General features: G+C 45.4%; 1 protein-coding gene across 2 annotated transcripts in view; it reads right to left on the bottom strand.

Moving 5' to 3' along the window:
- Positions 1–1158: 1158 nt before the first annotated feature.
- The window catches only part of LOC139667680 (ras and Rab interactor 2-like), a 43024-nt gene continuing 27909 nt past the window's right edge, over positions 1159–16273 (bottom strand). Inside the window, exons 1-6 of one of the 2 annotated variants that reach the window (XM_071547170.1) lie at positions 14511–14720; positions 11773–13431; positions 4940–5248; positions 4369–4500; positions 3766–3929; positions 1159–3555 (exon numbers count right to left, since the gene is read on the bottom strand). In XM_071547170.1, coding sequence (XP_071403271.1) covers positions 3085–3555; positions 3766–3929; positions 4369–4500; positions 4940–5248; positions 11773–13431; positions 14511–14664 — 2889 coding nt within the window. In that variant the 5' untranslated portion in view covers positions 14665–14720 and the 3' untranslated portion in view covers positions 1159–3084. Of the gene's footprint in view, positions 3556–3765; positions 3930–4368; positions 4501–4939; positions 5249–11772; positions 13432–14510; positions 14721–16273 lie in introns of those variants that run through there. The other variant, XM_071547169.1, reaches the window with a different exon arrangement.

A 16273-nucleotide genomic window follows, 5' to 3' on the forward strand; every position in this document is an offset into this window, starting at 1 on the left:
TAGATTTTGCTCTGATGAGGAGGAGGATGCCATGATTTATTTTGGTACTGTCCACTTGTTGCATCCTTTTGGCAGCAGGTGGCGGATTGGTTACTTTCACAAGCCATTTTCTTGCCTTTGTCCCCTCTCACAATTATGTGGGGAGTTCATGATGACCAAAATACTTTATTGAATACAAATGTATTGCTTGGCAAACTTTAGATATTTAATACTCCAAATAAACAGTTATCATTGGCTTCATTTATTTCCTTCCTCAAACATCACTATTTGTTGGAAAGGCTAATTATGAGAGGGAAAGGTAAGGAACTTGCTTTTACTGGTAAATGGAAAAAACTGTCAGTTATAAAGGCATGGGATTTTTGTATTCTTCTTTTCCTGTTTTTCACTCTTTTTTTTCTTGCCTTTTGTATTGGCTTTATTTATAAAAACTGTAAATGGAGTGTATAATACTTTATGTTCTGTTATTTTATATAACTTTATACGTTTTATTTATGTATAAGCTTATATGACTGCATTTGTTTATATCTACCTTTTTTCTTCATAACTGGGCTGTGATCTCCATTCTGTCTTGTTAATATACTTTGTTTTACATTTGTTATGTTTACAGTATTGTTCTTCTCTTTTCTGATGACTCTACATGTTTATCTTTTTTTTCTGTCATTTCTGTGGTTTGACATTAAAGTAGATGTCAGAAGAAGAGTCGCAGAGTGTCAGTGCTGCTGGTGGAGGCACAGGAAAGCAGCTGACGCCATTTGAGGAAAGTGTTGCTGTAGTTGGAGAAACCCTATCTGACACTTTACCATGTGAGGGCGACACAAATTTAGGAGCTCATGGTATGCCTACACAAGTTATTCAGTGTATGTAATTTATTTTCACAGACTGTGATGTGGAAACTGGGGACTCCGGTGCCAGGGACACAGCTCCAGGAGGAGAAGGGGACCATGAATGTGAGTCCAGTACAACAAACTTTTACTTGCAATAGACATTCTCAAGAGCTTTTTTTTTACCCAAAATGCCAGTAATGCCCTTCTGGCTCCAAGCCCTCGATATACATTTGAAAAATCTGGATTGGGGCTTTAAGCTTTTGAAACCCAAACATTCAGTGGTACAAAAAAAGTGTTTGTTGAAGTCATCCAATGTATACAAAAGGATTCATGTAGGGGACTCAAAATTAAAATGTGAGGCATGGGCTCCATCTTGTGGTGAAAGTCATTCTCACACTTAACTTGATAAAAGGAATCCAAACAAAAGTCAAAAGTTCATCCATAATTCACTCCAGTGCAGCAGGGCGGAAATACAAACACAAAATCATCCAGGTGTAATTTCATTGCCAAAGTTTATTAAGTGCAAAAGAATATTTATATCATTCAATGACAAATGACAGAAGAAGGAAGACATGTCTCATGGATGCAAACACCATTTTGACTCTGGACTATTTCAAATAGTCCAGACATGGGAGAAGCAATCTGTGAAACATCCCCGCACAGATACATATAAATACTCATTTTGCATAATCAAAATGGTTAGGTTACCAATAAAGTCAACTCCTACAAATATTCACTTCGCCCCCAATAATATGCATGGTGAGCTAAACATACAGGTCGATACATAGTGTCTCTAACAGAAATGCTACTTGAATTGCCATCCAAAAGCTCTTGGGATTCCTCCAGCCGCATTTCCTCTCTCACTTTTCTGTTTTCCCTCTACAAACAGCAGCTTTCACCTTTACATTTCATGTCAATGTAGAACAGGAATGGAGTCTTACAGTTCAATCGATTCAGAAAATAAACAGCATCTCAATTCGACTGAAAACATTAAAAACTGACAAAGATTTTGGACTGACAGTACAATACTGATGTAGACTTCGGTACTAATCCACTACAGAGCTAACCCACCTATTATTCTTTGTCACCTCTTCATCCTTGCATACCTTCCTTCTCTTTCTAAATCTCTACCTTCACAAGAGCCACACTACATACTGTATGTTACCGTGTGTAACCTCAGACCAGCTTAGAAGTCCACACACCCATTTCATAATTGGCTAATTCTTTTTCATCAGGACAAAATCTTCCATCCTTTAATATTTGTCAGTAGTACAGTATTTCATGACCTTGTCAAAATTGTAATGTGGCAGCCACATGGATCCAGTTATTCCTCGGTCATGTCATTATTCTTCGCCATCATGTCAATCAGAATGGGAAAGATGCCCTATGTCAAGCAATATCTACAAAGGTGTTACAGTATCTTTCATATCTCCAGGATAATCAGTAAAATATATAAATGACCACTACTTTTTTCAACACTGGCAGACATGCCTGTTTCTAACATGACACTTAAACAAATAAAACTACATGCAGTAATATATTTTACTACGGCAAATAAAAAACAGTTTACCAGCAACTGCAACAAGTAAATCATCGCTACTATCACCTATATAAAGTATCTGTTGTATATTTACTGTGATGGATCTATGATTAGTCTCATATATGCATCTGAGATCTAGTTTCCCTCTACGTACCCTAAAAAGGTAACAACAATAACAGCTGACCCTGAATCTGTACCTAGAGCATCAGCAATATGGCAGGAGTGTGAGCAGATAAAAAAAAAAAGCCCGATTTGTGGTCTTTGATAACACTTGACAATGGTTCCAACATCTCTATCCAAGTCTGTGTGGTAAGGCTTTTAGAGTTGTGTTCACCACTGCAAGTGCGGCTCTCGTGCCACGTCCACCAGGGGTTACAAACAGAGCCATGGAATAAAAAAAAAAACCAACAACTCCATCTGTCTCATTTCCTTCCTTCCTTTCTTCTTTTCCTCTTTCGCCCTGGCCTCTCAGACAAAACGTTCCGCCGAGGGGATGTTGACCGAGACAGAAGTGTCATCCAAAAGGAGAAGTCGGGCTTTGTAAAGACTGGCACGGCACGCCATTTTTGCCCAGTTGGACCCAAACACAGTGCGGCTCTTTTAGAGACGCTAGCCCATTTAGGTCCTGCAAAACCATATCTGTTACAGATAATGGGAGATGCTGTCAGAGCAGGGATCCAAAGACCCTGTTCAAACTTCCAGTTAGCCCGCCCGCCGGAGTCAGACGGATATGGAGTTGCCGTTGAGGTGGCTGGGCGGCAGGCTGAGGCTCAGGGTGGGGCTGAGGCCCGGGCCGAGACCGGGCTGGGGGGCGGGGGCCGCGCTGAGGTCGCTGAGGTTGGCCCGCGGGTCAGAGGTCACAGTGAGGTCGTTGAGGTTGGCCGTAGGATCGAGAGGAGCCGACGACGAGGAGGAGTTGCGGTTGGCCACGCGCCGGAAGACGAAGTGGAAGGGAGCGGCTTGCAGTCGGCTGTGGAGCTCCGCCTTGATCTTCTGAGGGTGGGTGTCGGGCGCCAGCTGCTGACTGGTGCCCTCGGACAGCAGGAACAGGCCGTAGTTTTCGGGGTCCGACACTTTAAACTTGTGGGCGCACAGCAGGCACACTTCCTCGACGGTGGCGTAAGGTCGGACCTGCAGGGTCTTGGCGGTGCAGCCGCTGTCCAGCTCCTGCAGGGCCACCCGTAGGTAGTTCTGAGGGATGGACAGAAAACACACACTGAGTATATATGACCTGCAAAGCACTACTGAATTGACTGAAACTGTTCATCTTAGTAATAAGACTTTTTATCTATGTAGCACTTTTCAAAACACACTTACAAAGCACTTTACAAAGGAGTAAAAAACAAACATGAATTCAAAAGCGAAAGTCATAAAAGGTTTTGTTTTTGTGTGTGTGCTTACCTGAAAGTCGTCGACGGAGGGTGCGGAGCGCTGGGTGGTGCGTCGGCGGTGCCACTGGTGGAGTGTGTCCCTGGTCTCAGAGCTCAGCACCCTGGCTGCCTGCTCCTCCTGGAAGTTCCTGATCAGGGACATCGCTCCATAGGCGCTGGTCAGGTAGTAGCCACCTGGTTGGTCGTAGATGCAAAGAGACAGACGGTTGCCATTTACTTGCATAGTGGTTTGGTACCTTGCATATGCAGACACAGTGTTACTGGCTATTCTAGATAGATACATATAGTTGACCAATAGTCAATAACTGACAGTGAATAGCCACCAGGGGGCGATTTAAGAGGGGTTACACTTTGTTTTCCTCCTTGAGTTATTTTTTTCATTAATGGTTTCTATTACTCATTGTCATTGGGTCTTTGCTTGTCAATTAGATTTTTTTGAAGTAAGATGTTTTTACAGTGTTTTGTCTACTCAGGCAGAAGCCACTGGGGACCACAGCAGAAGGCAGTCTGAGAAGAAAACATTCCCTGGCTAAAGCTGCATTTTCTGGACAGAATTGGTCTGGATCTTGTTTCTTCATCGGTGTGCCCACTTCCCCGGTTGAATCAGACGTACCTTCTCCGTGGAGCAGTGAGGGGTCCAGCAGCTCCATCATGTAGACGATCTCATTGTCCAGCTGGGGCATGTCGCACTGGGCCAACACGTAGGTCAGCATGGGCAGGAAGTCGTCGGCGCCATACAGACGACCTGTGAAGCAGACAGCACAGGGGTTAAGCTTGTGTGCTATATGTAGGATTTAAAGTACATATCAAGGTACGAAATTACACCAAGATACTCTGTAGTCTGTGTGTAGTAGGAGTTCCTACAGTTTTAATTTCAAAATTCCATATTTTTTCCAGCCCTTAATATCTTATATCACTCTATAAATTAAAATTATTGTTCACAGTGACAAATATCAGAATGTGAGATGACAGGGCTTTGAAACCACTGTTGGTGTATATATATTGCGACAGTACAAATATTTTTCCATACTTTTCCTAAATTTTTGTACACTTTCCAGACCTGTGTAGGAACCCTTTGTGTTGTATGCAACAGATAGCGTAAATGTCAAATTATACCGAGTTAGGTTTAGTGAGTAGTTACAGTGGGTGCATCTGTCTGTATCTGCCCAAGCCCTGGTGTCTACCTGAGTTGTCCTCCATGATGGTGTAGATGAGTTTGCAGACCCTCAGCAGCATGGTGACCTTCTTCTCCGGGGAGTACAGTTTGCACATGGTGTGGAACTTGTGCCTGATCTTCTCTATGGCCACGGGGTCTGGGGGCAGCGCGTCGGCGACGCCCATTTCCTGGGGCAGCCGGGACTTGGCCAGCGACAGGTTCTCCCTCAGCTCCTGCCACTCCCCGCTGCGCACCTGGAACTCCTGCAGGGCGGCGCTAATCACGGCTTTCATGGGCTTCAGGACGCACTTGTGCATGGCTTTCTCCAGGACTTGGTCTGGGTGGAGGAGGAGAAAGGAGAGCCTTTTCAGATGCATTCTTCATTATGCTTATACATAATGACATTGAGACAGCATTCAATTCCATTCACAAAGGTCCTAGAAAAGCCAAGTGAAGTCACATTTCAGAGCCCTGTTGTGTTTATGCATTTCAAGTGTATTTGTTCATGCATCCATTCGTTCATCAGTTCATTTATGTTCATTTGCTACACATCGGTGGTGGATGAGTTGAGATCCCCCCCCTGCCCCCCCCCATCATATGTGATGCGCTTTGAGTACCTAGAAAAGCGCTATATAAATGTAATCAATTATTTATTTAATAATCTCAGTGCTGAGTGACCATAGTCTGGATCTTATCATATTATTTCTGGACATTGTTCTGAACCCCTTTGTGTTAGTATTAGTATTGTATGCAGTATCCATAACCCCTGCCTTGGCCTGTCAGCCTATTGTGTGCTGTGGTCATTAATATCACAGAACAAACATGTCAAGGTTAATACCTGATTGCTTATCACTTTTGCTGTGCACACAGTGTGACGCAATAAACGCAGTAAAGACCCACTAGCTTCCTGGAAGAAGCCCAGGTCAAAAAATCACCAAGTTGAGTCACAGCGTGCAGAACTAAACAACTCATGGACTGACATAAGCTCAGCCATCTATGGAGCAATCTACGGCCTCAGGAAGAAATCTGTTCCTAGTGCAGGTCCCACAGTCGCCAATCGTGTACATCACTGTCAACGAAAGTGGACTGTGTTGTTGTTGCCGGACCTGAATAATTCATAGCGCATGGAGAGCGAATGGCTGGGAGTGTATCCACGCTGCGACAGTGTCGACATTAGCTTTTACAAGCTCAGCTCAGGCAGTCTGACTAACACAAACCATGATATCATAATACAGACAGGATGGATGCCGAGAGGGAGGCCAAACCACACCACTGCTGAATAAGGACCATGTTTTTCTGGTGTGTGTGTGTATGTGTGCGTGTGTGTGTTGCTGACGGTGCTCCAGAATGGGGTGAAGTCAGCAGGTTTTTGGCTGAGCACATCTGCAGACAGAGACTGTACTTCCCACCCAGGCCAGATGACATCCAACATCTGTCATCCATGTAAATCAATCTTTTTCACTCTCTGTCTCAGCATTCCCCTCTCTCTCTCTCTCTCTCTCTCGACACTCCTCACTATCAATTCTTCAACCCCCCCCCCCTCCCCCTCCCCCTCCCCTCCTCATCTTGATGGAAAATCTTTCCACACCCACGTCACTCCTACTTCCTGATACCTCTGCTGGAACCCAGCCAGGCAGTTTAAGGTGAACTGATATCCAAGTGAATGGCACCACTGCCAGACTCTCACAGATCATTCAACCCGTTCTTACTTCCTCATTCTCATTCCATATCGCCATAACAAAGATAAACTGAATCAGAGTTGCCAGTAAGAAGCCCAACACGTTGAACAGGCATTAGGAAGATCAGGGTTTTTCTTTTCATTTTTTTTACTGGCATTCAGATTATGAGTGAAGAGTGACTGGATCTGTTATTTCTGACACCGCCCTCGCTAACTGTCTAAAAATAGCATTATTAGTATTCCAGGATGTGCGTTTTGTTATTTTTTAAGATTTCAAGTTTTTTTTGGTATGTATAACTTCCATTCACTAATGGGAGGCAACCATCTTCCTGCTCTTTTTGTGTTTCTGGTCGCATATTACCGGGTATTAGCCGGGCAGGTATTTTCGGGTATTACCAAAAATACCTGCGGCTAGGTTGAGATGAGAGTCGGACAGAAAAATTCGTGGAACATTTCCTCCATATGCAGTTACGGGAAATAAAACTACGTGACAGTAAAAGACCAATAATAGCAATTACGGCCAAGAGGGTGTTTTTTGCTGCGATTACGGGTACGACAGTAATGCAGTAGGTGTGAGCTGCCTGGTCACCGCAAGTATAAAGCACACCTAGCTGTGTTTTATGAGTATTATCAGCATGGCTGGAACATGTCCTTGATTATTATCAGATTATTTGGCTGAAGGTAACCACTGTATAATTCCCCATCAATGAATCTCCCTTTTCTCCCTTGACACTCTTTGTTGTTTGCCATAAATGTTCATCCTCACTCTCTCAATACATTCTCTTCCTCCCCATATTCTTCACTTCTACAGCTCTTCTTTTTCGTAAATGTGGTTTTTATGCCACCGTTTCATGACCCAGCAGAGAGTGACAAAAAAGATGAGACGAGTGAATGACACGCGACAAAAGGTCACGACTCGAATTTGAACCCACAAGATCTTGCGTGCATGGTGTGCACCTTTGCCCGCGGAGCAACCAGATACACCATTTCTACCTGATTCCTAGCACTTGGTTTATTTCCTCATGCCTCTCCTGGAGTCCGGTAATAACTCGACTCCCTACAGTTCTGTTAAAGTGATTAAAAACATGGCATGCAGAGCCAGCATTCCAGACCCTGGGCCTTAAGTTGAGGGCTCAGTCCATGTGCTTCTAATGGGGTGAAGTGTCCAAGTTAACACACACACATACACACACCCCAAACTCTTCAAGGGACTGCTGTGTCTCTTACAGGCCTTTAAAATAAGTGTATTTGTGAGCCTGGTGGTCATAACAATTGTTTTCCACACTACTGAGGAACGGCAAAGGTTGAATGTGGGACCCTCTGTGGGACTTTTTCCACGTTAATCTGCCGTGTGTGTTTGTGTGTGTGTGTGTGTTGTAACAGCGGAGACAGATGGTGGTAAGTCACCGAGGAGTCAGTCTACTCAAGAGGGACTTATCAGCCAAGGACAGCCAAGACAGGCAACACACACACAAATGTTACTATGAAACAGTGCCTCTTCCTGCTTGATATAAACATCCCCTCGCCAAAACATCCCGTCTGTCCCCTTGTAGCTTCTAACCAAACATCTGTCATGGAGTGTGTTCATAGCGAGACCCAGCTGCTACATGAGGAATGCTACATCAAAGTAGCAATGCTCACATTCCTTGTTTTTCTCAATTGTGTCTGGATCTTAGGTGCTAAACACTCATTGCTGTGGTGTTTCTGCACTGCACATCCCAGAGATCACCTGTCAATCAATCAAAGTATTGCTTACCTCAACTAAACTCTCAATCTAAACCTAGGAATCACAGCCATAACACATTTTACACACACACACACACACACACACACAGGATGCCAGTTATCTAGACAATGAGTGTGTCTCTCCTTGGTGTAAAAATAGCCTGGTGTTATCTGGAGGAGAGGTGTGTCTATGTGTCCTGTCACCAAGCTAAGGGCCTCGGCTGATACAAAGACTACTTTTTACTTCCTGGTAGAGTGATACAGGACTTGAAAATATCCTTTGGGTCAAATACATGTCACCTAGCCTTGGAAACTTAAAGCAAGCTCCAGTGGAGGGTGTACCTGGTACATCCTGGTACATGGGATGTTGCTTAGTGGTCCCAGTATTGGATAGCTGGCATAGAGCTGGTTTGCTGGTCCCAGAAAATGAAAAGATTGAGGAACGCCTCCTTAATAGACAAGAACAAGGGACTGGGTGGATAAATTTGTTCAACTTGACAAACCTTTTCATTTTGCTCTGTCTCAAATTCTATATCTCCAACAACCAAACTATGACAAACCACAATCGCAGAGGATTTCAGGATGCCTGTGGGATTTTTTTTTCATGCGACAATAGAGTTCTCTATGATCAATCCCCTGTAAATCTAGTGGGGAGAGAAACGAGAGGCATGAGATGTAAACAGGGGTTCAGGACATCCTGTTGTCTCGGGCTATCCACTGGAGGAGAGCCTCGCTGTGTGGGATGGGAGGAATACAAGGAACTCTATTCTGCTCTCTCTCTCTCTTCCTCCCTTCTCCCACACAGACACACGCCTGGGTTGTTGAACGAGCGAGAGTGTCAGAAAGGGACAGAGACAGCGAGAGATTGAGATGAATATAGAGAGAGAGAGACAGGCAGAGAGACGGAAAGTTGAGGGGGCTCGTCTCAGAGCCTCTCGCACTGATTGGCGAACGGGGGTGAAAAGAAATGCAGAGAGCTGGAGCGGGATAGAGCTGGAACCACTTGGCCGACGGCCACCCAAGCGCATCTGGGCCGACCGACCGTCAAGTTGGGCTGAAAACACTCTCCGACGGAGATGCAGTCACAACAAATCATTGAGCAACAATTCCAAGAACTAAAACTGCAGAACCTCTCAATGTGTCATCTCGATAAAAATAGGCCATTCAGAAAACAGGCACGAGGCGTACCATCCATGACACGCAACATCCAAAATTTAAAACAGATACCATGACATTTCGAATTTTGCTCTTGTTTTTTTCTTCTACTACTGTGAAAAAGTTGACTTGACATTCTCATTGTTTTTATTTTGTCTCTGTATTTGGTATACATGGTGTTTCTTCACTGCACTTCCCTAAGATCACTTGTCAATCAAACAGTGTGGCCAGTACTGTAATGACTTTGGGTGTTAAGTACAGCAAATGTAAAAGGTTTACATGAACTGGCTATAGGTTGAATCACTGTTGTGTTATATCAATCGACAAAGGGTGCAACAAAACAGGCCTTTGTTTGTATAAAAATGTTGTGAATTATTGCTCTAACAAGGATCCCATAAGAGACGCTAACAAGACATTTTCAAGGTAGTTGAAGTAAAGAATAAATTAAAAAACTTCTCATAAACATAAACTTCAAAATGTCAGCATTTAAGAGTAGTATTTTATGCTGTGTAATGATTTCTGATCAAAGCAATAGTCCTCCACCCTGTTCATCATTTCGTAATTACAGCCCTGTGGTGAATTTCCGTGCCAGCTGTTTGATCGGAGCCAGTAGAAACAGGTTGGTTCACCAGCCCCATCCTCCTGAGATAAAAAAGCCTTTGTGCTCTGTGTCTACATGTTACTCTGTCCAAGGTCTAATGCGGCCAGTGAATCTTGGCCTAAATCATTCAGACCGTCCTTCCGGCAGGTGTGTGTTGTGTGTCTATGTGCTTGTGTCTGTGTTTTCCCATTCATGTTGCACTAGTATTGTATAGTATATAATATAGGCACAAAATAATATAAGGCAAATGAGACCAGATGGCTAATATTAATATTGTATTCCACTAACTTTGAAATCTATCACAAAGGGCATGAATGATTCTTCACCTGCCTTTGCTCTGCCAATAGATACTGATTTACTGGCATCACTTCCAGCTACAGCTAAAAGGAAAATTCCACCATTGGCAACTACACTGTTATATCATCACACTGTTATATCATCAACCTGTGATGCCCAATGCATTCCTGGAGTTAATTTGTGATGAGGTGTTGTTATTTACCTTGTTGTTGCATCCACCTTCCCTCAACCTGCCTCGTCTACTTCTACTACAATTAGTGATCTCCTACATTTCGCAGAATGCCTTTTGACAACCCCCAGAGAACTCGCCTGAACTTGTTGCAGCCAGCTAAGTTTTACGCGTAGGTGGAGAGAGCAGTAACAATAGTGCTAATAATGGCAAGAGAGCGAGAGTTTCCAGTCGAGAAAAAGCGAGAGTTGCGGCCTTTATGCAAAACCTCCTCTACGATGGATTTCTCCCTGTGCAATTGTTAAACGTCGGTGCAAAATGTTGAGTCTAGAAAAAAGCCCACCAAAACCTGATGTTTACTGTTGATGTTCTAGTTTGTTTACATTTTTCTCCTAACTCCACTGTCTTGATACAACGTCACATCATCTATGTTTGGCCAGTTATCCACGTGCAAAAACACAACACCAAATAACAAAATGGACCCAGGGATGAAGGGTCCAACTCCAATAATTGTATTTACTAGTGTTGTTTTTAGTCTTTTTAGTTTTTAGGGTGGAGTTTCCCTCGAGTTGTACTACCACTACACCTTTACATTCTACAGAACCGCAGAATGCAGTAACATTTAATTGACTGGAATCATCCCGTTCACCATGGTTTCCACAGAAAAGCAGGTAGGTTTGGTCTGCACACACACACACACGTGTGCGTTGGTCTGTTCACACACGTGAAGACAAGTTTTCCGCAGTCCTCATCGCTAAAATATTGAAGTGAAACTGCTGTGTCTGCTACATTAAATGCACTTTCTTTGACATATTGTTTCCACAAATTCACATTACTCCATAAATACATCACACATTACATACACTTGCTAAAAATCCTCATAAAATGTTTGGTAAACACATGCAGAAAATGTTTCACAAACACAAATCAAGTAGTTAGTTGAGGAGTAGGCTATACCGCAGAGTAGTTAGAAATGCTGCAATCCCACAATCCATGGATGTCAATGTTAATTGGGTGGATATGTGTCACACATCAAAACCACCACATTTTTTTTTATAACTAAAGCATTATAACACCCTAATTCTAAAGGACGTATCGCACAAAAGTAATAAGGCCAACAGTGATCTTTGTACTGTCAAAGGCCATTGTTTATGAAACTAGTTAAGTGCCAGGGACAACAACACAATGCTTAGAGTTACAGTAAAGAACAGAGGAATTCTCTCTTTTCAAACTCACCGATCTGGTCCTCGGGAATGAGGCTCTCAATCGGCGGCTCCAGCTCGGAGCTCTGTCGCAGGTAGCTCTTCATCTGAGTGATGAACTGGCGCAGCGTCTGCAGCAGCTCCAGGCCCGAGGCGTGGCCCTGCCAGGCCTGGGTGCCCGCGCCCTCCCCCATGTAGCTCAGGTAGTCCTGCACCAGGCAGCCGAAGTACGAGCCTTTATCCCTGGACAGCTCCACCACCTTGCGGATCGCCCGCTTCTCGGGCGTCAGCAGCGAGTTGAAGACGCCGCTCATCTTACGCAGGTGCCCTCGCAGGGCCCGCTGGAGGACCAGGGCCCCGGCGCTGGCGCGACGTTTGGTGCGGTGGCCGGGCGGCACCATGGTCAGGTCCTGGTCCTGGTCCTGGTCGCTCTCGAGGCTGACGCCGTAGTCTGGCTCCTCTTCGTCCTCCTCGTCGTCCTCGTCGTCGTCCTCTTCCATGCTGCTGTAGGGCAGGTGGGACGGCGGCAGGGAGAGGGGGAGGTGGGTGGCGTAGTCGGCCGCAGTGGGGGGGCTGGGGTCGTGCAGAGGGGGAAGGAAGAAGGACGAGGAGTGGGAGAAATCCAGAGAGTCCGAGGAGTCCGTGGAGAGGCTCATGTCGCTCAGCCGCTGGCCGCCTCCACCGCAGTCCTCTCCCGCGTCTTCTCCTCTTCCTCCTTGCACCTCATCTTGCTCGTTGGTGGTCATTGGGGAAGGGTCTGGGGGACTGCTGGAGTCTTGGGCGTTAGTTGTGGCCGCGTTTTGCCGAGACAGTTTGGCCCTGCTGAGCGCCTTCTCGATGGTCTGCTCCTCCAGCGCCAGGTGGCAGTGGGCGTCTTCCTGGCTGGACGACGGCGAGGCTTTGGCCCGACGTGGCGAGGAGGAGAGGGAGGAGAGGGAGAGGGGCAAGGAGGGCCGGGGGATGGAGATGGGCGAGCTGATGCTGAGCCTCTTGGGGGGGGAGGACGAGGGGCTGATGGTTAGCGAGGAGCCCAGGCGGGAGAGGAGGCTGCTGCCCCTCTCCCTCTCGCCTCCTCTCTCCCTCTCCTCCACCTTCTCCTTGGGGAGGTTGATCCAGGAGATCTTCTCAGGCATGCTGCGCTGTCGGCGCGGGGGGGCCGGGCGGCGCGGGGCGAAGCGAGGCGGGGGTGGACGAGGGGGCGGGGAGCGTGACACGCCGTCTGTACCGCTCAGTTTCTGACCGCTGCTGTTTTGAACGCTTTCGCTTTGTAGCTCTGCGTTCTTGACAAGGCACTGCAGGCTGTTTGTAAGGTTGTTAGAACCTGAACGGCGTCTTTCACTGTGATCCGAGCTGCAGACCTGAGGGTCGTCAGTAGAGGAGTGTTGAGTGTCCTTGTTATTTGTTTCTGGGTTGTCGTTGCCCTGTTCTCCTGTGCCAGCGGTGGGGTCGGCGCCGCAGTCGTCCTCTGGATGGTGGACTTTAATGAAGAGGGGGTTGATGAAGCAGAGCGCGCCGTTGGACTGGCAGCACTCCAGCTCCGACGGGGTGCGGGTTCGGAGCCGGGGACGTTCTGGGATGGTTACCGTGGAGAGCGGTCTCTGGGCAGGGGGGGGCGGTCTGTCGGGAGCCGTCGTCCCCGACAACCAGGAAGCTGTGCCCTTCCTCCTGCGGCACAACTGAGAGTCCCAGAAGCCTATGAGAGAGAGAGAGAGAGAGAGAAGTAAATAACCCTATTGTACATCTATTATATTGACATTGTGTGATACAACACACATAACTGCAATATTAGCCAAGTGCCAAGACCAAATTTAATATGTCTGCAACGGATCCTGCCTTGTGGACAGGGTTTAGCTGTGCCATGGCCTGTCTGGATCAAAGCCAACATCAACTTGGCCAAACCTGGCTAGACCAGGGATGAGCCAGTCGCCTTTCCACTAGCTTCCACATGAAGGATTAACCACTACTGATTGGAGTTATTTCCTGTAAATCATGGAAAGGTTTTGCGCAGCATGGAGTTTTAATAGTTAGCTGTGTTGAATTTATGTCTGTTTCACTATTTAAGCACCTGGGTGAGGACTACCTATAAAACTGTGATTTGCCTTCTATTTATTTTCTGATGTCTGATTTCTGATCTTTGACTAGCTGCCTAATCAACAGACTCAAACCACACTGCACCATACCACAGCTCCCAGAGGTTCTAAACAGAGACAAGGTATATCATGCCAAACACAATGTTAAATGAACATAATGTCAACTTAAACATTACCACTCAACATTGTCTGCTCTCTTAGACCACAGCAACATCAGATAAATGTTATATGTTCAGAAATTTTTTTAAATGCAAATCTCATTTAAACAAAAGCACAACACTGTTCAACTCATCCACTCCCAATGACTCAATACAACCCAAGAGCACTGCAATTACTGCCAGTGGCACAAAACCGCTAAATGCAGCTCAGTGTCAAATCACTGCCGATTACTTTCGCAGAACAGCAAGACAGGCTTTTGAGAAGTTTTTTTTCCCCCCCCTAACGAACGCGACAGTGGAAAATGGCACTGCAAAAACAACTGCAACACAACCACTTGTGGAAAAACTTTCAGAGCCCAAGCCGTGCCGGTTAGAGCAAAGCAAGACAGACACACACAACACTGGTGATAATACCACACCATGAATACTAGTGCCAGACACAGAGCAACTCTTTCACACAAGTACAGAGGAGAAAAGAGAGGGCAACAATACTCACTGTGCTCCCAGAGCTCTATGACACACACACAAGCTGTTGATCTCACACTTGGGCTGACTTCTACGTATAGTTTGGATAGTGTTGGAGGAGACTGGGACGCACTTGTTGTCTCTCCACGAGCTGAAACTCCACTGCTGTCTCTCACTCGCGCACACACTCAAATTTGTGTGTGACTCACTCATGCTAATGTGTGTGTGTGTGGGCGGACTGTCAACACAGCATTCCCGCCTCTCTCCCTCCCTCTCTGTGGCACTTGCGTGGCCTCTCTCTTACAGTTGCTCTCTCTCTCTCTGTCTCTCTCTCACACAACCACAAGTAAGGTTTTTCCGATTCCCCGCCTACTCAACTCTTGTTTTTTTTTCTGCTCTTCTGTTTTTGTTATTTACAAATCCAGCCAGCTGTTCTGATAGTATTACTTTGTTGTCAATAATGTTCCAAGGTTGGCATTGCGTCACCAGAGATTGTATTAATGTTTTTCCTGTTGAAGACATTTCCTAATCAGTTTTCCTGCTTCATTATACGCGGGAACAATTATTTTGATTAGTCACAAACACCTGCAAGCATGCTCATACACGCACACCCAAAATACACAGAAAAAGGAGCGCACACACACCTACTTCAGCCACAAGCCTGCTTCTCTCACTTTTTTTTTAATTTATTTATTTAACCTGTATTTTACCAGGAAGGCCCATGGAGAACCAGTGTTTCTTTTACAAGGGACTTTTAGGCTACCATGACCTGTATATCCTGACTGGAAATATCAGCTTGTTGAACTTTTGACCAGGAAGCATTAACAAGTTACAGTATATGGAATGACTGTTATTCGATTTGACTTATCACTAAAGTTTTCATATCCCACTGACTTTAAATGCTAATAAATACTAATAAATGCTAATAGGAGGCTGGTGCCAATTTCTCAGATACAAAAACCATGTTGAATGTCATACATTCACACTGCAAGCAATTTCCTATAGAACCGAGTGACCAGAGAAACTCAGCCAATGTGTGGATGGTCAACAAACAGAGAAAAGTTTGCCACAGCTGAACTTTTTGTCATGATGGTGAGCTCTGAAGTAATTTTACTCTGTCTTTTCTGTTTATTTTCGATCAATGCTACCAAATTCACGCTAGCTAGCCAGCTATGTTAACCCATCAAAACAATGTCACATTACGAAAACTAAACTAAACAATTGGTCAGAATAGAGTGACCCATCAAGTTGCTTGCAGTGTGTACAAGCAGTAAAAGGAGGCTTTATTAGTGATGGGCAGAGTCAGCTTCAAAAAATCTCCTTGCACAAAAAGCAATAATCTGTATCCCAGACTATATGGACAGCCACATAACAGGTAATATGACACTGTTAAGACGTCAAAGTCCTCAGTACTGTTTTCTGATCTTTCCCAGCCATACGCCATTCAATGACGCAGACAACACACACAGAATGTTGTTCAAAAGTACGTCAGAATTGCCTTTAAGGTCAATATGAACTCTTCACTGATACTCAACTACCTGCATAGACACAAACCCCGGCATTGTCTGAGCTTCCCATTCTCCTCACCTTACTCACCAAACAGCAGGCCTCTTATATGAGAGAGAGAGACTAAGGGATATAATGAAAAGAGAGAGAGAGAGAGTGCGAGAGCGAGAAAGAGAGACAGAGACAGAGCGAAGGAGAGAGACAGAAAACGCATGTCTGTGGATCACTCAAAGCCACATTAAAGGGAGGATGTCGTCAAATCACTGTGTGTCACCACGGCCTCTTTGAGAGGCTGCCAGGCAGAGGGACATTGGAA

This window comes from Centroberyx affinis, unplaced genomic scaffold, assembly GCF_046629955.1.
Source record: "Centroberyx affinis isolate AG114_WGS23_722 - 3 ecotype Tasmania unplaced genomic scaffold, CSIRO-AGI_Caff_v1 ptg005696l_1, whole genome shotgun sequence".
Lineage (NCBI taxonomy): Eukaryota > Metazoa > Chordata > Actinopteri > Beryciformes > Berycidae > Centroberyx > Centroberyx affinis.